General features: G+C 58.2%; 2 protein-coding genes across 4 annotated transcripts; both read left to right on the top strand.

Moving 5' to 3' along the window:
• The first annotated feature begins 4,677 nt into the window (after positions 1 to 4,677).
• LOC122206948 (serine protease 33-like) lies at positions 4,678 to 7,923 on the top strand. 2 transcript variants are annotated; one of them, XM_042916604.1, is made up of 3 exons: positions 4,678 to 4,787; positions 6,615 to 6,781; positions 7,397 to 7,923. In XM_042916604.1, the coding sequence occupies exons 1-3, from the start codon at positions 4,754 to 4,756 to the stop codon at positions 7,616 to 7,618; spliced, it is 423 nt and encodes a 140-aa protein (XP_042772538.1). In that variant the 5' UTR covers positions 4,678 to 4,753; the 3' UTR covers positions 7,619 to 7,923. The 2 variants fall into 2 exon arrangements, 1 of the variants encoding a protein (XP_042772538.1); XR_006196628.1 differs by lacking the exons at positions 4,678 to 4,787; positions 7,397 to 7,923 and adding an exon at positions 5,928 to 6,081 and having other exon boundaries at positions 6,615 to 6,749.
• A 727-nt stretch (positions 7,924 to 8,650) lies between these two features.
• B9D1 (B9 domain containing 1) lies at positions 8,651 to 23,439 on the top strand. Of its 2 annotated transcripts, none has more exons than XM_042916472.1 (7): positions 8,651 to 8,876; positions 10,510 to 10,578; positions 12,958 to 13,069; positions 17,779 to 17,875; positions 18,987 to 19,049; positions 22,810 to 22,877; positions 23,143 to 23,439. In XM_042916472.1, the coding sequence occupies exons 1-7, from the start codon at positions 8,814 to 8,816 to the stop codon at positions 23,283 to 23,285; spliced, it is 615 nt and encodes a 204-aa protein (XP_042772406.1). In that variant the 5' UTR covers positions 8,651 to 8,813; the 3' UTR covers positions 23,286 to 23,439. The 2 variants fall into 2 exon arrangements, with proteins under 2 accessions (XP_042772406.1, XP_042772405.1); XM_042916471.1 differs by having other exon boundaries at positions 8,653 to 8,876; positions 17,787 to 17,875.

Here is a 23,439-nt window from a genome sequence, read left to right on the forward strand (position 1 = left end):
TTAAAAATAGAAGTACCCTACGACCCAGCAATTGCACTACTAGGTATTTATCCAAAGGATACAAAAATGCTAATGTGAAGGGTCACATGCACCCCAAAGTTTATAGCAGCACTATCTACAATAGCCAAAGCATGGAAAGAGCCCAAATGTCCATTGACTGATGAATGGATAAGGAAGATGTGGTATATACATACGATGGAGTATTACTCGGTGATGAAAAAGAATGAAATCTTGCCATTTGCAACTACGTGGATGGAACCAGAGGGTATCACGCTAAGCGAAATCAGTCAGAGAAAGACAGATATCCTGACTTCACTCATATGTGGAATTGAAGACACCAAACAAATGAACACGAGGGAAGGGAAGCAAAAATAAGATAAAAACAGAGAGGGAGGCAAACATAGGAGACTCTTAAATACAGAGAACAAACTGAGGGTTGCTGGCGGGGTGTTGGGTGGGGGGAAGGGCTAAAGGGGTGAGGGGGATTAAGGAGGGCACTTGCTGGGATGAGCACTGAGTATTATATGTAAGCGATGAGTCACTAAATTCTATCCCTGAAAACAAAAACCACTGAATTCTATTCCTATGTGAATTAAATAAACAAATATAAATAAATAAATAACACCATACTAGGGGTGCCTGGGGGGCTCAGTCAGTTGAGCGTCCAACTCTTGATTTCAGCTCAGGTCATAATCTCACGGTTCGTGGGATAGAGCCCCGCGTCGGGCTCTGCACCGACAGCACTGAGCCTCCTTGATGTTCTCTCTCTCTGGCTCTGCCCCTCCCCTGCTGGTGCGTGCATGCGCTCTCTCTCTCCCTCTCTCTCAAAATAAACTTTAAAAAATAAGAAATCAGGGGCGCCTGGGTGGCGCAGTCGGTTAAGCGTCCGACTTCAGCCAGGTCACGATCTCGCGGTCCGTGAGTTCGAGCCCCGCGTCAGGCTCTGGGCTGATGGCTCGGAGCCTGGAGCCTGTTTCCGATTCTGTGTCTCCCTCTCTCTCTGCCCCTCCCCCGTTCATGCTCTGTCTCTCTCTGTCCCAAAAATAAAATAAAAACGTTGAAAAAAAAAAAAAAAATTAAAAAAAAAAAAAAAAAAAAAAAGAAATCATCCTAGATTCTCTTAGTCCGCAGCAGCCTCTCTCGCCAGAGAGCGTCCCCACCATCTCCTGGGGAGATCACCTCTCTCCCTTCCCTTCACCACGCATCTCCCTCCTGGGCTGGAACTCCGGGGAGGCAGGGAAGGCTCATGAGGAGCAACCGGCACCTGCACGCCCTCCCACAAGCCAGTCAGGCCACGGGCATGCCACCCCTGACCCACCCATGACCCCCGACCCACCCATGACCCTGACCCACCCTTGATCCCCGACCCACCCATGACCCTGACCCACCCATGACCCCCGACCCACCCATGACCCCTGACCCACCCCTGACCCCCGACCCACCCCTGACCCACCCATGACCCCCGACCCACCCATGACCCTGACCCACCCATGACCCACAGGCCAGGGATTACACATCAAGAGCCACAAGGCTTTCTTTGACCGACGTAATGTCATCTGAACATTCACCCAACATGACAGGATTTTCCAGCTGTGGAAGTTGAGGCAACCGTGGATCGAAACACCTACCGCGGGGGCCGGCATTCTGCCGGCGTGAGGCAGTCCGGCCCATCGACAGGTGTCCGCGCGGATTGGTCGAGCATGTTTTGAGCCACTGGGCATCTGATTGCATCAGTGGGTGCCCACGCCACAAGAGTTAGTCCGTGTTCTAAATACCACCCCATCCACAACAACTGCCTGAGGCAAAGCTTGATGCGTTACTCCCTTATTTCCATGCCCGCACGGTCATGTTCTCCTGAAGCAAAGAAATACTCCTGGCATCCGTGTCTTTCAAAGGAGGAAAACAAAAGCTAGATGTGGAGATGCGCTTAAGATCAACAGAAGCAGCCCTGGAATTGAAGAATGGGCTAATGCAACGCTCATTCTAACTGCCCTGTCTCTTGCTGTCCTATCCTGGGCAGCCCGGACAGAAAAACGCTCAAGTTCCCAGACTCCCTTGCAGAGAGACATGCCCTGTCAAGTAGTTCTGGCTGATGGGTTGTGTCCGAAAGGCCTCCTCCAATCAGTGGTTTGTATGGGATGTCACATGCTACACAAAGTCTCGCCGGAACGAAGCGGAATCAGCCACCTTGTGGTTATGAGGACAAAAGCCACATGTTAAGAAGGTGGAGCAGGAAGATAGAAGGAGCCTGGGTCCCTGATGGCATAGCCGAGCCGCCCTGTCAGTTCTGGACTGTATGTTTGAGACAAATGACCTCCATGTATGTAAGCCCCAAATGAGTTTTCTGTTACGTGTGGCCTACGTGTCATGTGCCCGACATGTGAACATGCTTCATGTAACTTGCCTGGCTTCGGCCAACGTGTTTATTTCCTCCGGATTAAAGATGAACGGTTTTCTGTTTAAGTAGGCTTCATGCCCATTTGTGGAGCCCAACGCAGGGCTTGAACTCACGACCCCGAGATCAAGACCTGAGCTGAGATCAAGAGTAGGACGCTCACCGACTGAGCCATCCGGGCACCCCTAAAGACGAATGTGTTTTTAAACATTTTTTAAATGTTTATTTACCTTTGAGACAGAGAGGCGCCACCCAGGCACCCCAAAGATGAATGGTTTTTAAAGACTTACAGTGTTTTGGGGCATCAGGGTGGCTCAGTCGGTTAAGCATCTGACTTCAGCTCGGGTCACGATCTCGCGGTTCGTGAGTTCAAGCCCCGCATCGGGCTCTGTGCTGACAGCTCAGAGCCTGGAGCCTGCTTCACATTCTGCGTCTCCCTCTCTCCCTGCCCCATCCCTGCTCACGCTCTGTCTCTCTGTCTCTCTCTCTCTCTTTCTCTCTTAAAAATAAATAAACATAAAAAAAAAAAAAGACGTACAGTGTTTTCCAGAATTTGGCCAGCAATTCCATTTGTCTACCAGCGATGTGGACTCCAATCACATCCCCATCCTCACAGTGGAGACCCTTGCTACCATTTACTGAGCCCCACTAGACAGGTGTGCCTGGAAAGCTGAGGCTCAGAAAACTTAAGCACCCAGCCCAGGTTCACACAGCTAGTAAGGGGCAGGGTCTGGATTAGAACCCAAGACTGTGTGACCCATTTCTCCACAGCTCCCTCTGCTGGCTAACTCCGGAAGCAGCCACTCCACGCACTTCCTCCCTTGAACATCAGGGGTTAAGAGGGCATGCCCCAGTCGCGGAGGTTGATTTGGAGGGGCCAGGAAGCCCCCCCTCCCCAGCCCTTCCCATGACTCAACAGGAGAACGAGATAGTCCAGGCATTGCCCCTCTCTTACTAATGCAAACACTGAGATCCTGAGTAAGGCAATGACTTGCCCGGGGTCACACTGAAAAGCGGAGACAGGCTGGAGACGGAAACTGAGGGCCCTTTGTTCTATGTCGGGCTCTGCCCCAGACCCGATTATTCTGTCATGCTGCTGGAGGTTGGGGTCCCCGAGTCTTCTTCTCCCCCCTTCCTGAATCTACACCTCCCCCCTGCGGCTGGAACCTTAAGGCTCCAGCCCTACCCCCTCCAGTATCCCCCAAAGACTCCCACCCATTCACTCGCTCATGCAGTCATTCCACAATTAGTAAGTGGCTCCAATGTGCCCTCTCTCCACGGGCACTCACAGAGTTCTCAGCGTGGTCTGGGAGTCCGGGTCAGACCGCAGCCTTTTCGGGGTAGGGCTGTGACTAGGGGGCTGAGAGGTCCAGAGAAAGCCCCTGGACCAACATGGGGCAGGGGGACAGAAGAAAGGCAGGCTGAAGGAGGGGACATTGATCCGGATTTGAAGTTCAGTAAGGAGCTTTCAGGCAGCAAAGGCGGAAGGGATATTCCAGGCTTGAAGAATAGAGCATGTGCAAAGGCACTGGGGTACACTGAATTGTAACTTAAAGAATGGTTATGTGAATTCCACCTCAGCGAAAACAAATACATACGATTTGTAAGAAGGCGGTGTGCATGCAGGCGTCCAGCACCGTGAGGCTGGGGGCCGGGGGGGCAGGGGGACAGCCGCAGGAGGGGCCAGAGGGGCGTGACACGCCACAAAGGGCCTACCTTTGCATTGCCTGGGGGATTCAGCTGTGGTCTGGCCTGTGCTGCATCTGGCGGGGAGCCCACAAGCATTCTTGGCGTGAAGAGCCCAGCGCCTGAGCCAGGAAGAAAGACCGAGAAGAGCTGTGAGAGGGAAGGATGTGGTGATCTGGAGTCACACAGACTGGTTTGAATCCAACTCTGCTTCCAACACTGATCTCGGCAAATCACTTCACCTCTCCGAGCCTCGACTTCCCCATCTGTAACAGGGACTGGCAGGTGGCAGGACGGCTCTCGTGGAGTTGCTGTGGGGAACCCTCGGCGTGGGCACCCCAGAGCTCGCTGGGGCATCAACAGAGGGGGGTTGGGATTATCAGTGCTGCTGTGGGTTCGGGCCAGCTGCCCTCTCCACCTGTCACCTGAGACTGGAGGCAGGGCGGGATGTGAGTCCCTGCTGCGGTCACCAGGATGGGCCTAGGTCTGTCGCCAGGACGCCCGCCCCCTGCCAGTCCTGCCATGGCCGCTTCCTCTTTCCCAGGCCAGTTCCCCCTGGCCTGGTGACGTGGGCCTTGTGTGGGTGGTGGGGAGGGGACGCCGGAGACGTTAAATGTCCTGGGCTGGCGGGGAAGAGACCAGACCCGGTGGGGACGAGACCCGGGGCCCGCTATGCAAATGTTGCCGGTGCTGCTGCTCCTGTCTGGTAAGAGGCTGCGGGAAGGGGGCTGGGGATAGAGGGTGAAGGAGGTGGCCTCCGCAGGGTGGGGGGGACACCCATCCCTGGAGGGCTGAGAGTCCAGGTTCTCTTAAAACTGACGACCCAGACTTGGGTTCGAGTAACAGGAACTCGGGTGCAGGACAGACACGGTGACAGGCAGTGGGGGGTGTGTAGCCTCCAGGGAGGAGCTCCGTGTGGATGGGGCCTGACCTGTGAAGATCCTGAGGGTCAAACCACACGGACAGGGTGAAGGCACCTAAATGAGGCCCAGCTGCCTTAGCAATGAGTGAGCTCCCCATCTTGAGAGAAAAGCAAGCAGAGCTGGATACCCACCTACACTGAGCTTCTGGGCAGGAAGGTGAGGCAATCTTCCCCACGAGGAAGATGGGGAGGGGCTGGGGACAGGCAGGCAAAGAAGACTTCACAAAAGTGGGCTTTGAAGGCTGAATAGGAGTTCTCTCGGTGGGCAGGGGCGGAGATGATGTGCTCAGTCTCTGACCTACATTCCTCCCTCTAATCGTCACAAGACCCCTCGGGGTGGAACTAGGAAACTGAGACCCTGAGAGGTTAGGTAGCTTTCTCTGGCTCACACAGGATCGCATCACAGGCAGCCTGGCCTCGGCGGGAGGGGGCGAGAGGTCGGATCTGGGGCTGCAGAGGTTAGCAGGGGCCTGGATGGAAAGGCGGCGGGCCAGATAGGAAAGAAATGAACGCAAGACCACCCCCGCCCCCCCCCCCACCGGGTGTGGGGGTCCCGGAGCGGAGCTGTGAGGCCTCATTTCCTGAGGTGCGGGAATCAGGCCGGCGGAGGCCAACAGCAGGAAGGGCCCGGCCGCGTGGCCTTGGCAGGCAAGCATCTTCCTGGATGCCCGCTACCGCTGCGAGGGGGCCCTCATCTCCCAAGAGTGGGTGCTCGCAGGAGCCAGCTGCTTGGGCAGGTGGGTGCAGGGCCCGGGAGGGTGGCGGAGAGGGGCTCCAGAGGGGAGGCCCCCAGGCTCACTACCTCCTGATCTCTACAGCGGGCCTCGGTCCCAGTTCAGAGTGACCCTGGGCCCAGACCGCCTGGTGCTGGACAGTTGCAAGAGCATTTCCCGTGTGGAGGAGCTGCTCCTGTCCCCGGGAGGGAGTGAGGGCTCTGCGTCCGGTGGCCTGGCCCTGGCTCGACTGGCAAGGCCACCACCTCTCAGCAGCGCCGTGCAGCCGGTCCCTCTGGCCACCCGGCCCCAACCTTTCCTCCCACGGCTGCTCTGCTGGGCCCAAGGGTTTGAGGCTGATATCGGTAGGATGGGAGAGGTGCCTGGGATGGTTGAGGGCAGCAGGGGGCGCTGGACTGGGCGAGGCAGACAGCCAAGGTGGAGATTGGGGCACCTGCGGGGGCACTAATCCCCACAGCCCCCGAGCCCGGAGAACAGCCTGGCTCTGGCCAGCCAACGGTCAGCACCAGAGATGCCAGCATGCAGGGGAGAGGGTGAGCAGGGACGCCCCACTATGCCTGAGTCAGCTCCCAGCCCCAAAGGCTGGCCCTGGGCACGCTCCTGGCCTCCTCCCCAGGCTTAAAGCTTCCCTGGGAGCACCGTGAGAATGCAGGGGAGGATGGGGCCATAGCAGAGGGAGGTGGAGGTGAGGAGCGTCAGGGAGGACTGGAAGCTCAGGACTGGGTTCAGGGCAGGGAGGCTTGGGGCAGGGAGGGAAACTCTGCGGTGTGCCAACCGGCAGGGCAGGGCTGGTGCAAACCTGCCGGATATCAGTCCTGGCTGAGGGTCCGCCCATCGCAGCCCTCCCCTGCCCGCCCCCCCTCCCCGCCCCCAGCAGATCCCTACATCCCACCCCGAGAGCTGCACAGTGTCCCGCTGAGACCACTGCATATCCACACCTGCAAAGATGCCTTTCGCCTCCACCCTGACTGTCCTGACCCGGAGGCCAGCCTGCCTGAGGGCTCCCGGTGCACCAAGCCCCCCACCGGCCCCTCTGAACTGGTGGTAAGGATTCGAGCTGGGCCCAAGCAGGCCCCGAGACATGCCCTCCCCTACAGCCCCTCCTAATGCCTCTAGACTCGGTAGAGCCAGGCTGGCCATCCTCCCAGGGTCTCCTATTCCATAACACCCAGGCAAGCAGCTAATGTGCACCCCTGATTAGGGGCTTCCCACCCCCTGGGGAGACTTCCCGTTTAGGTCCTGCTTGAATGCGGGGCAGCCTTTGACATAGTCAGGTTTTGAACCTCTGGAAAGCCCCTGGTTATCTGACAAAACACAAGCGTTTTGTTAAAAACCGACTTTTGTGTAATACTGAGCCTCAAAAGCCACAAGGAGGAAAGGGTCAGGCAAGAGTGGTAGAATTTGTGGGAGAAAGCATTTTAACTGGCAAGAGGGTGTGAGCGATGGGGGGAGGGGGGATGACCGAGTCCACCCGAGCTCTGAGCTCTGTGTGTTGCACTGGGGCCCCTAACCATCTGGCCTCCCCAGCGTCAGCATCTCCTGTCAGAGGTGGGAACCCTGGCTGCCGCCCCCCCCCCAATCAGGTATCTCTGCTCGCCTCTCAGGGAGTGGTCAGTGGGTCCCTGCTGGCTTTGACCCCTCCTTCCCTCTCCCGCACAGGTGTCTGATGGGAGCCCCCTGGTCTGCTTCCAAGCTAACAGCTGGCTGCTACAGGGGGTGATCACCTGGGGTCCCTGCTGGGGGCCTGGCCTCCCAGAAGTCTACAGGCCTGTGCATCCCTTCATTTCCTGGATCAGAGATAAGGTCTCTAATGCCACTTTTCCCACCCTGGCCAAGAAGCGTCCTTGGGCCCGGCCTGGGACCAGACAGAGGAGGCACTGAGGATCTTTAGCCTGTGAAGTCCTGGGTTTGAACCCTGATCCAGCTACTTACCTGCCGCTGTGACTGTTCCCAGCAAACTCCCCTCTCTGGATCTGCTTCCTCTTTGAGTAATTGAGATGTATTCACAATTATTCCTTCATCCAACAATGTTACCAGTGCTTCCTATGTGCCAGGCAACCAGAACACAGGATCAGTGGGGCCCCTGGTCTCAGGCAACAGGCGGGCTTGTCTAGAGGAGGGGAGGCAAGCAATAGCCCGAGTCATGACAGTAATAAATGTGCAAATACAAACCACAGTGGGTGCTAAGGAGGATCGGATTGCTGTATTAACAGAAACCATGACCTACGCAGGACGGCCAGGGAGTCAGTTATTTGAACAGTAACCAGGCAGAGCCATGGGTTCTGGCTCACTCTTCCCCCTACGGCCAGATGACTGGGATGCCAGGTGCTGCCCCTCCGTGCCCCTCAGTTTCCCCCCTTCACATTGAGGAGCCTTGGCTTGGACTAAAGTTTTCTGGAGGTCCCTCCCAAGTTTGTTTACACAACTTCTTGGGGGGCGAGGACCTCAAAAGCCCCAAAGGGGCATCCCCTTGACCTGACGCTGGGCGCTGCTGGGCCCCAGCTGGAGACTCTCCAGAACCCGGGCGGCCCCGAGCCTCGTCTGACTCGCGGTCTTCGAGCGTTGCCTGCGACACGCGACACGCGGTGGTCGCGCACCAGGGTCCCTCCTCCGCACTCCCTGGCCGCCATCCTCCAGGTAGCGCCACAGCGACATCTCGTGGTGGAGAGCATCTGCACCACTTGGCTCCTGGCCCGCCTGAGTCAGGGCGGGCCTCTGCGCTTCGGGGCGGGCAGCGCCGAGGCCGAGTGGATACACACTCCCTGCGGGTGTAACCGGATCGGACGGCGGGGTTGGATTCTACACAACGGGCCCACGCTCCCGCCCAGCTGCGTGGACGGTCCCGGCTCCCCCGGAGAGGGGTGGGACTGCCGAGCCCCTCCCCCCAAAGCCCCGCCCCTCGCACCAGCAGCCGCTGACTGCGCCTGCGCACTGTCTCACACATGCTCGCCTCCGCGAAGGTGCGGCTCCCAAGAAGCGTGTCCCACGCGCCACGCCGTCTGTTTCCAGGGCAACCCGGCGCCTCTTAGCAACCCCGCGCGCAGCCTGGGTCGTTTCCAGGCGCCCCCAGCCTGCCATGGCGGCCGCGGGTCCCAGCGTCTTCCTACTCATGGTCAACGGGCAGGTGGAGAGCGCCCAGGTGAGCGGCCGTGGACCTTGCCCGGCCTTCCCCTTGTCTCCCCCCGGGGCCTATCCCGCGATCTCCCGGGCTGCTGTGTGGCTCCGGAGAGGCGCGTCGTTCCTGCGAGCCTCTCTCTTCCTGGGTTAGACGGGGGAGGGGAACCAGCCCTTGAGAGGCTTGGCGGAGTCTTCGCGCCCGACGTGCGCGTGTGGAAACAGACCTCGAGAGGTTGAGCTGGTACCGAGGGCACGCTCGGCCGAGCCTGTGACCCCTGGTTCGGATCGTGTCCACTCTGTTGAGTCACGGGCAGGAGCCTAACGCGGGTGTAACGGGACGAGCCGAGACCCGACCGGCACGCTGGGCCTCGGTCCTCAAGTGCTCCGCACTCTGAGCCCTCGAATCCTTAAACTTGGATTAGAATGGAGGTGATTTAGGCGATCCGATACAACGATGGTGATGGTGGAAAGATCCAGGGAGAGTCTGTCCAGTCTGACAGAAGGAGACGCTACCCTCCATCCCCCGACACTTGAGAAGAACCATTTGTCATATTTATATACGCACAGAGATATACGCACCACGTATTCCTTATGCGTCAGACTTGGCGCCCAGCACTGCTCATTCAGTCCTCACAACAGTCCTGGGAAGTGGGTATTACTAACACCACCATTTTACAGATGGGGGAACACTTGCCCAAAGACAGTGGCAAGGCTGAGATTTGAACCCGGTCTGTCTTGTGCCAGAGCTTTGCTGCATTACCCTTCCAGGCTGTTGGAAGATGGCGTTGATTATATCCTTGTGAGGATTAAGTGAGATGGTTTGGGCAAAGCCTGGCCACGATCTCTTAGTAGGTGTCTCTTGCCTTCCCGTTTCATTGGGATTATGCCCCCGTGCACCCACCCGGTCCCCGCCCCCCCCCCCCCCCCCTTCCCCGGCCTTGGTCCTAGTGCCCAAGACTGTCTGCTCCTCTTCTGTCCCCGTAGGGGCCTTTGGCTGGGCAGCATCACAACTACCTCTACTGACAGCCCGCTTGCCACCCCCACTGTGCCTCCCACTCAGTTGTGGGCCCCTCCCCCTCTTCAGGCCTTGAACTCCAGCCCTGTGTTTGCTCTCTGTCCCGCTAGCATCCGGGTTCTTAGACCTTTCACTTCACCATTCCCTTAGACCTCCTCTCTATGCCTACCCTCGTGCCAAGCATCGGGGACACCAAAACGTCATCACTCTTGTTCTCAGCTCGCAGTCAGATGGGGTTGGCAGAAATAAACACGGGCAGTCAGAGCTTTGGCGGAAGGAAGGACCAGGGGCTGGCAGCGCGAGGCGGTGGCCCTTGAAACAGCCTGGAGGTTAGGGCGGGCTCTCTGGAAGGTGAGTTTTGAAGGACGAACGGGAGTCTGCCAGATGAAGGAATGGGAAGGGCATGTCAGACGGAAGGCAGAGGCTGGGCAAAGGCTCGAGGGCAGTAGCAGCCTGGGACTCTCCCTTGGACCCCCACATCTCGGGCCCCGGCCCCTCTGCCGAACTCCTCGTCCGGCTGTCTCTTAGACGCCACCCCAGGCGCCCCGTGTTCAGAACTCCCGTCAGCTGCCCTTACCTGGCCAACGTAGCTTCACCACGAGTCCCTGTAAACAGAACCTGTGTGTGTTTGTTTCCACAGTTTCCTGAGTATGATGACCTCTACTGCAAGTACTGCTTTGTGTATGGCCAGGACTGGGCCCCCACGGCGGTAAGCTGGGCTCTCGGGCCTCCCTCACTCACAGCCCCCACGACTGTTGGGGTTTCTCAAGGTGTCCATCGTACGTCCCTTCCTCTCCCAGTTCAGAACACACTGAGAGGTAGACACTGAGTTCAGGGGGTTCTAAAACACGACTTTGTTCCTGGTAAAGCTGGAGTGGAGGACGCAGCCACGGGCGGGCTCCCGGATCCAGGCTGAGCTTGCCCGCGAGCCTCACCCCGGGAACTTACACACGGCAGCAAGGAGGCATGTGTGGGTGGCGCAGGCACGCAGGCCCCAGACGGCCAGCCTGGAAGTAGCCACCCTGTGGTGCCTCTGGGCAAGTCCCTTCATCACTTGGCCTCTCTTAGCTCATGGGGAGGACCCTGGGGAGTCAGGAGGCAGAACGGAAGCTGTCCTTGCAAGACTTCCCTGGGAACAGTCTGTCTCCACCAGGAGATGGGCTGGGACGACCATGTCGGCTCGCTCCACACTTTACTGTGTGCAGCACTTGACGAAGCCTCGCTGAGCCTGTCTCCTCCTCTGCACGGCGAGGTGACAATACTTACTTTCTCTTAACCCCCTAACTGAGTAACTGTTGGCAGCCTTCTGGGTGACGGGGAGACAGTGGTGAACGAAGCCAGACAAGAGTCCCAGACTTTGTTGAGTGCCCATTCTTGTGGGGCAAGACAGACACTAAATACTAGTGTTCTAGTATGTTCTAGTGAAAAGTGCCAAGGAGAAAGTAGTGTCGGGCAGGGAGGTGTGCGGGATAGAGAGAAGCTGGAATCTAGATCAGATGGCCAGGGAAGGCCTCCCTGAGAAGGTAACTTTGGGTAAAGACCCGAAGGAAGTGCGGGAATAAGCCATGCGGAAGTCTGTGGAAAGAACTTTCCAGACCAAAGGAGCAGCGGCACACGGGCCCTGAGGCAGGGGTGCGCCTGGCGTGCTTGAGGAGCAGGAGGGAGGCCAGTGAGGAGCATGAGCAGGAAGGGGAGTGACTGGGGATGAAGCAGGGGGTGTCGAAGATGGGGCAGGCCTTGAAGGACACGGTAAGTCAGAGTGAGGACCACAGCCTCACTCGGGGTGACCTGGGACCCCCTCAGAGAGTCTAGAACAGAGAGAAAGTGACCCGTCTTGTGTTTTTCAAAGCCCCCTCCAGCTTCTGTGTTCCCAGTAGACAGGGGAGCAAGGGCCAAAGCAGGGACGCCATGGACGGTTACCAGAAACAGACGAGCAGACACGGCACGTGGACAAGGCGCGGCACGGGGGGTGATGACAGGTGGTCGAACAAGACGGGAGACAACGGGGTTTCCTCTCGGACAGATGTGCGGCATGACAGAAAGTAGTTAAAAGTAGCACCAAGCTTTCTAGCCTGGGCACTTAGCACAGCTGCCATTCGATTGAGAAGACTAGAGAGAGCAGATCTGGAAGAACTTTCCAGAACTCGGCCCGGCAAGTGTTGAGGTTCCCACTAGATATCCAGGCGGAGGTGCCGGGTGGGCATTGGGGGTGGGGCCGTGCTGATCTGCAGGTCGGAGGCAAGGACCAGGCTGGAGACACGGGTCTGGGAATCAGCCACACCCAGACCACATCGGTGGCCCCGAGATGGCTGAGGTCACGACTGCCGGTTAGAGGAGCGTCCCAACACGGAGCCCCGGGACGCTCCCACACGACAGGAGCAAGTGCTGAGAGCAACAGTGGGGACCACCCCTCCCGTGAGGAGGAAAGACCCAAAGACGTACGTACGTACCGTGTCCCAGAAACCACGCAGGGGGAGAGCGTGTCAGGAAGCGATCGGCCGGGTCCAGCGCTGCCACTGGGTCAGGTGAACTGAGGACAGAGAAGTGTCCATAGATACAGCGATGCTGGGGTCACTGGTGCTACGCCACAAAAACACGTTGGTAGAGTGGGAGCCTGTAGCCAGACTGAAGTCGCTTCTCAAAAGAAAAGCAGAGAAGGAACTGGAGCCAGGGAGTAACGGACAGACCTTTCAAGGAGTTTTGCTTGGCAGGGAGCATCGAACAGGTTGACGGGTGGAGGAACAAGGAGGGCAGGACTGTCTGGTGATGGGGAAAATCGCACGTACTTGTGCCCCGACAGGAAGCGTCGGGGTGAAATCGGTGACATCAGAGGGGCCGGCCGGCCGGAGCCGGTTCCTCGGGCTGGCGAGGGGAGAACTTGCTTGCGCCCAGTTGGCTCCAGGCCGTCAAGCTCGAACGAAATAAAACCCGGAGAGACCTAGGAGCTGCTCCGTGACCTCGCAGACCCTGTTGTTGGGAAGTTAGCATGTGGGCAGAAGGGAAGGACACAGCCCTCCCGCCCGCCCACCCAGGTAGGGGGCGTGCATGGCAGCTGGAGCTCGGGCTGTCACTGTCTCTGTGCTCACAGGGTCTGGAGGAGGGCATCTCACAGATCACATCCAAGAGCCGAGACGTGCGGCAGGCGCTGGTGTGGAACTTCCCCATCGACGTCACCTTTAAAAGCACCAACCCCTATGGCTGTGAGTCCCCGGGGGCCCTGCGGGGACCGGGACGGGGAGGCGCCCCCAGGACAGTCCGGGCCTCATCCTGCCACCACTGTCCGCTCTCGGCTCTCCACTGCCCACCTCCGGGACCCTTATGTCAGCCTTGCCGTGGGCTCTCTTGACACCTGGCCGCTTCCCCCCACTTCCCCACCCCAGTTCGTCTACATGCTGTGCAGTTGACATTTTGGGAGCTCAGAGCCGATCGGGTGAGGCCCCGGCCTGCGCCTTGGACAGCTCTGGGGCTGGGAAGGGCACAGCCTGGTGTCCGTGGCTGTGGCGGTCTGGCCTGCAAGGCTCTCAGCTTGCGATCGTGTCTTGTGCTGCGGCCAGACCGGAGCCGTCCACACCTCCTGTGCACATCCCTCGAGTCACCTCTCCGAGGCTTGGTTCGTACTGTCCCCTCTGCCTGGGACACCCCTTCCCGCCGCCATCTCTGGCCTCCTTCCCAGCGCCCTCGTTGCTTGCAGTGTTTACGATCTGCCTTGTCCAGTAGTTGGAATTCGCTCTCGCTTAATAACCGCCTACTGTGTGCAAAGTCTGGGGTCGCTCCAAAGGGGCTGTGAATACTCCCCCCATGTGTGCTTTTCCTAGCTTCCTAATCCTATGTGGTGGACAGATTGCATTCCATTTCTTTTCCCACATTAGGAAACTGACACAGAAAGTGACGTCATTTGCCTTCAACTTTATAGCTAGGAGCTGAGTGTGGACCGGCTTTCAGGTCCATCTGATTTCATAGCCTGGGCCTTTCTGCCTCGTGTGGCCTGGGGCCTAGGCTTACTGGGTACAGAGGGTCCGGAGCAGGGCTGCCTGGACTGCATCTTGTCTTTATCCAGGAGTAAGATGCTTCAATAGATGCTTTTTTTTTTTTTTAATGTTAATTTATTTTTGAGAGAGAGAGAGAGCACAAGTGGGGGAGGGCCAGAAAGAGGGAGAGACACAGAATTTGAAGCAGCTCCAGGCTCTGAGCTGTCAGCACAGAGCCCGACGTGGGGCTCGAACCCACGAACCATGAGATCACGACCTGAGCGAAAGTCGGACGCTTAACTGACAGAGCCACCCAGGCGCCCCATTCCATAGGCTTCCTGGAACGGGGCTCTGGATTACGGAGCAGTCTCCTGCTGCTGAGGAAAGCTAGGAGAGGTGGATAAACTACTAAGAAGCAAAAACAAACACGACTCTTTGAAGGCCTCAGGGAGCTGGCCAAGTATTGGAGAGTCACCAGGCCAAGAGCCGGGGGAAAACAAAATCTAGAGACATGATCCCGCTCACATCACCCCTGCAAGTATTTGCTGACTCCACCAGAGGTGACTGAGAGGCTGACTGAGACTTTTGACAGCTGCACTGGGTTCGGGGCACAAGAATCAACAAAGCCCCTGCAACTCGGACGGAGACCTCGAGGTGCTGCACCCTGGGAGGAAGGGAGAAGCAGCCCGGCCCCAGATCATTCCAGACCCGGAACATGGTGGCCAAAACTCCCAAACGAAATATCCGTAAGCCAAGTCTAGCAGGATGGAAGGGGGATAATACATCCTGAACAAGTACGGTTTATTCCAGAAATACAAAGCTTGTACGTGGAACATCTGAAATCAACCAGTGTGATTCACTGCTTTAAAAAGAAGGAAAGTCACGATCATCCCTATAAATGAAGAAACCAAGATAAAATTCGACATCCATTCGTGGTAAACACTTAGCAAACTAGGAACAGGAGGAAACTTTCTTAATCTGATGAAGGTTCTCTATAAAACACTTAGAGCAAATATCACCTCTCCCAAGTGAAATTTCCTTCCTGCTGGCACCATCACAAACAAAAGGCATAAGAATTAGGGAGAACAAAATTGTTTTGCACAGGTAACCTTGTGTATGTAGAGGGTGCAAAATGGGGGCGCCCGGGTGGCTCAGTCGGTTGAGCATCTGACTCTTGGTTTAGGCTCCCGTCATGATCTCACGGTTCATGAGCTTGAACCCTGCATCAGGGTCTACACTGACAGTGCAGAGCCTGCTTGGGATTCTCAATCTCTCTCTCTCTCTCTCTCTCTCTCTCTCTCTCTCTCTCTCTCTCTCTGTGTGTGTGTGTGTCCATCCCCTGCCCACCCTCTTTCTCTCTCAAATAAATAAACGTAAACAAATTTTTTTAAAGAATGTGCAAAATGACCTACAGAGAAGTTAGAATTAATAAGTTTCCATGGATGCTGGATATGAGATGGGCACACAAAAACCAGTGGCTTTCTGTATAAAAGTAACTAAAATGCGTGCATAAAAAGTGAATCGAAAGTGGCATTTTAAAAAGAAATTCCTTACAAGATCAAAATGGAACTTGTTCCACCACACATCGAGCTTCAATTTAATTTTAAAGCAGAATAACTAAGTGTAGTTCTGGCACGTGGACAGACAGACAGATCCAAAGAGAGCCCCAAGACAGACCTAAGCCTACGTAGGCAGTTGATTTGTGACAAAGGGCACTGTGGAGCAGGAGGGGAAAGCCGGGGTCTTTGATAAAAGGTACCGGGACAGTCAGATATGCGCAGGGAAGGAAACCGGATCCCCGCATCCTACCACACGTACACAAAAGTCAGGTCCAGGTGGATGTGTAAATCGAAATGTGAAAGCAAAGTAGTAAAGCTTCAGAAAGACAGCCTAGGACGCTAGAGCCATGATAGCAGGGAAGGGAAGACTTTTTCAAAGAGAGGGGGAGAGAGAACGAGCAGAGGAGGGGCAGAGAGAGGGGGGGACAGGATCCAAAGTGGGCTCCAAGCGGATAGCAGAGGGCCCCACGCGAGGCTCGAGCTCATGAACTGTGAGATTATGACCTGGGCTGAAGTCAGACGCTTAACTGACTGAGCCACCCAGGCGCCCCTTCAAAGGACTTCTTAAAGGAAAGATCCAGGGATTTGGCCATACTCAAACTAAAGGCTTCTATTCATCAGAAGACGGCAATTGGCCCGAAAAGACAGGCCGCAGAATTCACACATGTACACATTACACGTCAATGAGAAAAAGATCCATCCGGTAGAAAAACGGGCAAGAGACTGAGCGGGTACTTCACAAAAGGGGACATCTGAGTGACAAGACACAGAGCAGGGCCTCAGCTTTGTTTTAGTAAGAAAGATTACAGTTAAGGAAAATGCAAATGAAAGCCACCGTGAGGGGCGCCTGGGTGGCTCCGTCTCAGCCTTTGACTTGGGCTCAGGTCATGATCTCACAGCTTGTGAGTTCGAGCCCCGCGTCGGGCTCTGTGCTGCCACCTCGGAGCCTGGAGCCTATTTAGGTTTCTGTGTCTCCCTCTCTCTCTGCCCCTCCCCTGCTCATGTTCTTCCTCTCTGAAAAACATAAATAAATATTAAAAATTAAAAGCCACCGTGAGGTGCCGCAGCCCACGCACCAGAATAGCTCAGGGGAGAATGCTGGAGGAAGGATCCTAAGCTTCGTGAGCATGTGGTGTGAAGGGAACTCCAATCACGGGCGGGAGTGTGTGGGTGACACGACCCCTTTGGGAGACGGCCCCGCGTTCTCTTTTCAGCCCGAGTGTGTGCGTACCCCGCGGGACGCCCCGGACACGTACCCAGCAGAAACGTGCGTGCACAGGGGGCCGGAGCTTGGACGAGAGTAGCAGGGAGCGCATAGTCTCCCCATCGGGGGGTCCCCCAAGGAGAAACCACCCACGTGTCCATCGGCACTAGAGTGAACCGCGTCCTCATTCTCTGTCCGGAGCTAGAATGTTACCCAGCGTTGAAAACGAGCAAAACCCCATACATGACAGTTTGATAGAATCTCACAAACGTGATGTGGAAGTATAAAGAAGCTGGATCCCGGGGCGCCTGGGCGGCTCAGTCAGTTGAGCGTCTGACTTTTGATTTTGGCTCATGTCATGATCCCAGGGTTGTGGGATCGAGTCCCGCATGGGGCTTGGTGCTGAGCCGCCTGCTTAAGAGCCTGCTTAAGAGTCTCTCTCTCTCCCTCTGCCCCTCTCCCCTGCTCATGCTCTCTCTCTCTAAAATTTAAAAAAAAAAAAAAAAAAAAAAAAAAAAAAAGAGGGGCGTCTGGGTGGTTCAGTCGGTTGAGCGTCCGACTTCCACACAGGTCGTGATCTCATGGTTCATGGGCTCAAACCCCGCATTGGGTTCTGTGCTGACAACTCGGAGCCTGGAGCCTGCTTTGGATTCTATGTCTCCCTCTCTGTCCCTCCCCTGCTCGCACTCTGTCTGTCTCTCTCTCAAAAATAAATAAAACATAAAATAAATGAATAAATAAAAATAATTAAAAAAAGGAAAAAGCTAAGTAACAATACACATACTATAGGATTCCGTTCGTATAAAGTTTTTAAAAAATGGGTAAAACCAAAGTACTATGTTCGGCACGCGTTGTTTGGTACGATCCTCTCCCTAACACGGAGCACTTCTGTGTCAGGCACTACTCTCCTGGTCTTAGGAGGAAACCGAGAGGCTGGGAAGGCAGGTCATTGCCTGGGGGCCGCACCCACTCACCTCACCTGTCACCTGGGGCAGTGATTTCATCCCTACATTCAGAGGATGAATATACGGACCCAGGGGACGGGACCCGTGTCCACTCCTGCCCTCTGCGCAGCCACAGCCCCGAGGGCTTTGAGCACCATCCGTGTTCTCTGCCTGGCACCTTCCCCCCACCCCCAGTTTCGTCACCTGCTGACCTTTCGTCTTGTCCTTCCCAAGGGCCACAGATCGTGCTCAGTGTGTATGGACCAGACGTGTTTGGGAACGATGTGGTTCGAGGCTATGGGGCAGTGCACTTGCCTTTCTCGCCCGGCAGGTAGGTCCTGGCTCTGACTGGTCCCTGGGCCGCAGTCCCTCCCTTGCTGGGCCGTGCTGGCTGAGAACCAGGGCAACCCCAGCAGGCCTTTTCCTGGGACGGATGTCACCTCTAGGCTGGGGATGCACTGGGGTCCCCAGGCGCCTGGGCAACTCGGCTTGGGGGCTGTGGGTTAGAGTCCATATCTGGAAGGAGACCCACATGGGTGAACCTAGGGCTGCCCCCCACCCCCTGAGACAGCGGGTGGGTGGGGGGAGTGTCAGAGGCCCCGGCAGGAAGCACCGGGGGGTATCCTGCGAGGGGCTGGGCCCAGCGACAGAGTTCGCAGGCAGTTTGGGGCTGCGGCTCAGACTCCATCCACGCCTCTCTTTCCGCGCCACTCAGCGTCCCGCGAGCTCTCGCTAATACCCCTTCTGTGCCCGGCCCTGCTGGCGTTAGTGTGACCGCCTGGGCCCTTCCTCGGAAGCCCCCAGACTAGTAGACACAGACGGAGAGGAGCGAACGTGTTCTTAAGCACGGTGACAGGGTATGGACACAGCGTGTTCTGGGGCCCAGAGGACGGGAGTTTGTCTGGAGATGGTGGAGGAAGATGGAGGGACAGCGGGCACCAAATGCCCTGAGGAGTCTCGTTGCCGAGACAGAAAGTGCAAGACGTGAGGGGAGGTGTGTGGAGAGGAGTGGGGGACGGGGTGTGAGGGGCAGGCCTGGGGCAGGTGGCCACGGCGGGGAAGGTCCGGGGGATTGTCAGGGGCTTCCCGGAGGAAGGGCGTCCAAACTGGGCCGTGGAGGTGGCGGCACCTTTGGACGTGTGGAGGCCGGAGCCTCGGAGGGGCACGTGAGCCGGGACCCCGGGCCGGACGGCTGTAGCCGTCTGTATCCTCCTGACCCTTTGAAAGAAACAAGACTCGCGGGGCCTCGGGCCTCTGAGAGGCCGGGCCCGCTCTCCCCACCTTAGCCTCCCGGCTCTCAGCACCCAGCCCGGGCCCGGTGGGTGCGGGCCTTGCCGCTGACCTGGCACCGCCCGCCTGACAGCTCCTGCTCGCGGGAGGCTCAGGAAGTTCGTCACTCTTCTGTGACTCGACACACGTGTCCGTGAAAACATTTGTTTCAGGCACAAAAGGACCATCCCCATGTTTGTCCCAGAATCCACGTCTAGACTGCAAAAGTTTACGAGGTGAGTTTCGTACGCGTCGCCTCCAGCCCCTCCTTCTGACCTAAGGGGGGGGGGGCGCAGGGAGGGCTGTCACGGTCCCCCCCTCACTTGTGCCGGGCAACCTCGTCGCATCCTCCTGCTGCTCTGTCTCTGGGGACAAATGGAAGCGGGGGCTGTGTGGTTTCCGGGGGTCACTGGGCTCCCTTCAGCCACCGTTCCGGCCGCGTAAGGCCGTGCGCCGTTACCCTGGGCCGCGTTAACAGCCTTTGTTCAGAGCAGAGCAGATGGGGAAATGCTCGTGGCATAATATGACGTTAAAAAGATAGGACGCGGGAGGGTACAGCAGTAAGAGCCGAACAGAACGGCAACGATACTCCTGGTCGGCAGTTTCCGTCAGGAAATGCCTCACAGCGGGGCCTCTTCAAGGGGGTGACATCTGTGCAGAGACTAGAGCAGAGGTAAGGGCCAGGGTGGGCGATGTGGGGAAGGAATGTTCCAGACATAGGAAAACTGCATGTGCAAGGCCCACGGGCTTCGTGTGTGAGGAGCGGCAAGGACGGGGTGTCGCTGGTAAGTGGTGGTGCGGGGGGGAGGGGGAGGGACACCCGGGAGGCAGGGAGGCTGGCGCACGGATGTGGGGGAGACCGGGCCCAGGCCTCTTGCCCCTCACCGCCTCCGCGTCGAAGCTCGGAGGGCCGGCCGACTCGAGGTCAGGGCCAGAAGCTCCTGTCAGCTTAGCGCGGCAGCCAGCCGCCCCTGCTCCCCGCCAGCTCAGCCAGGAGCGGGCCCCGGGCCCTCTGCTCACAGGCAGGACGACGTGGGGGAAATGGAGGACCGTCTGGCTCCCCGGGTGGCAGCCGACGAGCAGCCCCCGGCAGGCCTGGCCGGTATCGGGGTGAGCCTTGGCCGGAGCCCTGCTGCGCAGAGGGACGGCGCTGGACCTGAACCAGGGAGGCCCCCCTGAGTTCTGGGTCCCGGGGGAGGGGCGAACTGGGGTGCCCCCTGCCCTCTGGGAGGCCACCGTGACTGGAAGGGGCTTATTAGCCGGTGCCCTGGGCCAGCGGAAGCTAGAGAGGACGCCACCCGCCCCGTGGGACCGTCGGGAAAGTGGGGGCGGTGCCCGTCGGCGGGTCCCGGGAGGTTAAGGGCTTTGAGCCCACACAGCTGCCCGGGGCCGGGGCATTCATGCCGCGCTGAGGGCAGCCTGGGTCTCAGGGCCAGGGCCCTCTGAGGAAAGGGTTTCGTTGCTGAGGAAGTTAGGCCTTACGGCTCACACGGCAGGCAAAGTTTCTGCCGGTGCCCCAGGGACAGCAGCTCGGGGCAGGGGACCGTCTCCTCTGGGCAAGGCCGCGTGTGCTTGGACTGCAGACACCAGAGGAAGGTCTGATGAGCGAAGGCGGTTTGATCAGAATCTACCCAGACGTGGCCCGGCGCGCATGGAGGCCGGCGTGTAACTGCCTCCCAGTGGCCTTTGCTCCCGCAGGAGACTTCTCGTTCCTGCCCCTGCGGCCGCCTGGCCTGGCCTGGCCCGGCCCACTCAGCCCCGTAATAGTTTCCTGGGCTGCTGTAACCAATCACGACCAACTCGAGGCTTAAATGACAGACATTTTTTTCTCATGGTCCAAAGTCAGTATCACTGGGCTGTGATCAAGGTACCCGGCAGGGCGCGCTCCCCCCACCAAGACTCTAGAGGACAATCTGTTCCCAGCCCCTTCCCGCTCCTGGTGGCTGCAGCTGCATCGCTCCAGTGTCCTCTGCAGTCATGTGTATGACCTCACATGTCACCTCCTCCCCTGTGTCACATCTCCCTCCGCCTCTCTTAGGACACTGGTGATGGCATTTAGGGTCCATCCAGATAATCCAGGACAGTCTCCCCACGTTAAAGATCCTCACCTTAATCTCACGTGCAAAGGTCCTTTTCCCAAATAAGGTCGCATTTGCAAGTTCCAGGGATTAGGACCTGATATCTTGGGGGCCATTATCCAGCCTATGACAGCGCCTCCCATCTAGTCTTCACGTAGCGACAAAAATGGTTTTCTAAAACAGCTTTAGAAACCACTCGAGCACATCTCCGTTAACTTCAGCTAGGATGTTGCGAGGCCCTGCGTTCTCCTGCCCTGCTGCCCTCGGGCCCTCTCCCCTGCCCGCACGTGCCCTCTGACTTGGTTCCTCCAGCCCCCTGCAGCCCTCCCTGCCTCAGGCCCTTGCCTGGACGGACGCTCTACCCTACCCTGAAGCGTCTGCCCTCCTGGGCCTCAGGAGAGGAAGCAACGCACTGGCTCTGGTAGCTCTGGGTATGGGTGCTCGGGGTGTGCCACGCTCGCGGTGGCTGCTTCCCGTGCCTGCGAGGTGCACAGCCCCACTCCTCAGATGGAGACGCCGAGGCACAGAGAAGTGGCGATACGCCCATCCAGCCCTGGCTGGAACCCTGGCTTCCCAGTCCCCCTCCCATCTCTCTCTCTCTCTCTCTCTCTCTCTCTCTCTCTCTCTCTCTCTGGGTGTCGCTGGAGCTGCAGAAAGCAGGGGGCAGACATTGCTTCCTCCCCTGGGCAGCAGCCGGTGGGCTGGGGGCCGGGGCTGTCTCAGTCGGGGTGGCCTGGGCCAAGGGGTGACTCCAGCTGGAGCTGGAGGGGTGTTGCTCGGGAAGGGTGGCTTCGCTGGGCGCGGAGTGCAGGCCACCGTAGCGGGAGGCAGGGCAGAGCCTGCTCTGGGAATGCCGGAACCTGGGCCTGGACCGATAGAGGGGCCTCCTTCCCTGTGGGGAGCCCACCGCCCACAGCTACATCACTGGTCCCCCCTGCCACCAGCCGGGGCCCAGAACGCAGGCTGGAGGCGCTCCTGCATGGGACACCTGGCCCACCCGGCCGGGAATGGGCCCCGGGAGGGTTTCCCTGGCCTGAATGCATGTGTTGGAGGCGAGGCTCTGGCCGCAGGGCCTGGGGCTGAACTGGGACGGAGGGGAGGCCCCACCTCACCTCCCTGCCTGTAGCCTTGGGCATGTCACCACACCGCCCTTAGCCTCTGACAGGCGGGGTTTACAGACCAGGGCCCCTGTGAGGGGCAGGTGGACAGTGGGCATGGCAGGGTCCCTGGCACTGAGTGTGCACCCCTCATATCAGTGACTGCGGAGTCAGGTGATCGTGTCGGTCACCCCAGAGCAAGCCCACCCTTGGGGCAGGTGCATTTATGCGAGAGGCATAAATAGGAGGGTTAATGTTTCTCATGGTAGTTGACAGAGTGCGTTCACCTAGAGCCCGGGGAGCTAGGTGCACCATTAGGTACAGGTGAGAGGCACTGGGGCTCAAGGGTTCAGACATGGCAAGTGACTTGCGCGGGATCCCGCACCATTGAGAGGAAAGTGGAGAGCCCAGGTCTGGCCCCTCTGCCCGCCCCAGGGATGCTGAACTCCCACATGGGGGTTGGGGGGGGGGGGCACCTCATGCTGCCATCCTCTTTCTGGGATTTCCACTTGGGCTCCCACTGTGCCCCCAGCCCCACATGACCCTCAAAGCCATGGGTGACTGTGATGGGAAAGCCCAGCATCCAGCTGAGGAGGGGTGGGGCACAGAGCCCCACACGCCTGCTGGAAGCCACACATGGCACCCAGCCTCGCCTTCCCGGGCAGAGGGAGGTGGCGTGGGAAGGTTCTGCCCAGGGCCCGGCCCTAGGACAGGGCTTGGAGGAGGGCTGCTGGTTTCTGAAGTAAGCGGAGAGCCCGTGTCTCGGGGCTGAGGGACGGCCAGGCGAAGGATCTGCTCACCCAGGGTCTCCTGTCTTCCAGCTGGTTCATGGGACGGCGGCCCGAGTACACAGACCCCAAGGTGGTGGCTCAGGGTGAAGGCCGGGAAGGTAAAGCTTGATCCCCTCAACCCCACCCCCACCCCACAGGCAAGCTGGAGCCTGGGAGAGACTGGGGAGACCCCCCACGCAACAGGGTGGAAGCCAGAGACCCGCCAGGCACGCAGAGGGACTGCAGGGGCAGGGCCCAGGCATTTCCCCAGAGCACCTCCCAGGGAGGGGCACGGGCCGGCAGTCATTCCCATTTTACAGGAGAGAACGCTGAGGCCGAGAGATTCCCAAAGCAGCCCAGCTGATGCTGCCCTTCTCTTCCCAGTGACCCGCGTCCGCTCTCAGGGCTTTGTCACTCTCCTCTTCAACGTGGTGACCAAGGACATGAGGAAGCTGGGCTATGACACTGGGCCTTCTGACACGCAGGGCGTCTCTGGGCCCAGCCCGCCGCCAGGACTCCCCCTGTGAAGGCACCCAGCCCGGACCGGTCGTCCTCAGACAAAGCAGGTTGTCCTTCCAGAGAGTTGGCCTCGGATACATCTGCTTGACGCGTGGCCTCATGGGACTGGGAAAGGGGTTGGGTGGAGGTTTTTATATAATAAAGCATCACCTTTTCACAGAA

This window comes from Panthera leo, chromosome E1, assembly GCF_018350215.1.
Source record: "Panthera leo isolate Ple1 chromosome E1, P.leo_Ple1_pat1.1, whole genome shotgun sequence".
In the NCBI taxonomy this organism is placed as follows: Eukaryota; Metazoa; Chordata; class Mammalia; order Carnivora; family Felidae; genus Panthera; species Panthera leo.

What these genes read in the sequence shown, in the direction of transcription:
- LOC122206948 (XM_042916604.1), top strand. Translation starts at nt 4,754, where the DNA reads ATGCAAATGTTGCCGGTGCTGCTGCTCCTGTCTG. An exon ending in GGTGCTGCTGCTCCTGTCTG is followed by an intron (nt 4,788 to 6,614) that starts GTAAGAGGCTGC and finishes CGCCCCCAGCAG; the next exon opens with ATCCCTACATCCCACCCCGA. An exon ending in CCGGCCCCTCTGAACTGGTG is followed by an intron (nt 6,782 to 7,396) that starts GTAAGGATTCGA and finishes TCTCCCGCACAG; the next exon opens with GTGTCTGATGGGAGCCCCCT.
- B9D1 (XM_042916472.1), top strand. Translation starts at nt 8,814, where the DNA reads ATGGCGGCCGCGGGTCCCAGCGTCTTCCTACTCATGGTCAACGGGCAG. An exon ending in AGACTGCAAAAGTTTACGAG is followed by an intron (nt 19,050 to 22,809) that starts GTGAGTTTCGTA and finishes CCTGTCTTCCAG; the next exon opens with CTGGTTCATGGGACGGCGGC. An exon ending in TCAGGGTGAAGGCCGGGAAG is followed by an intron (nt 22,878 to 23,142) that starts GTAAAGCTTGAT and finishes TTCTCTTCCCAG; the next exon opens with TGACCCGCGTCCGCTCTCAG.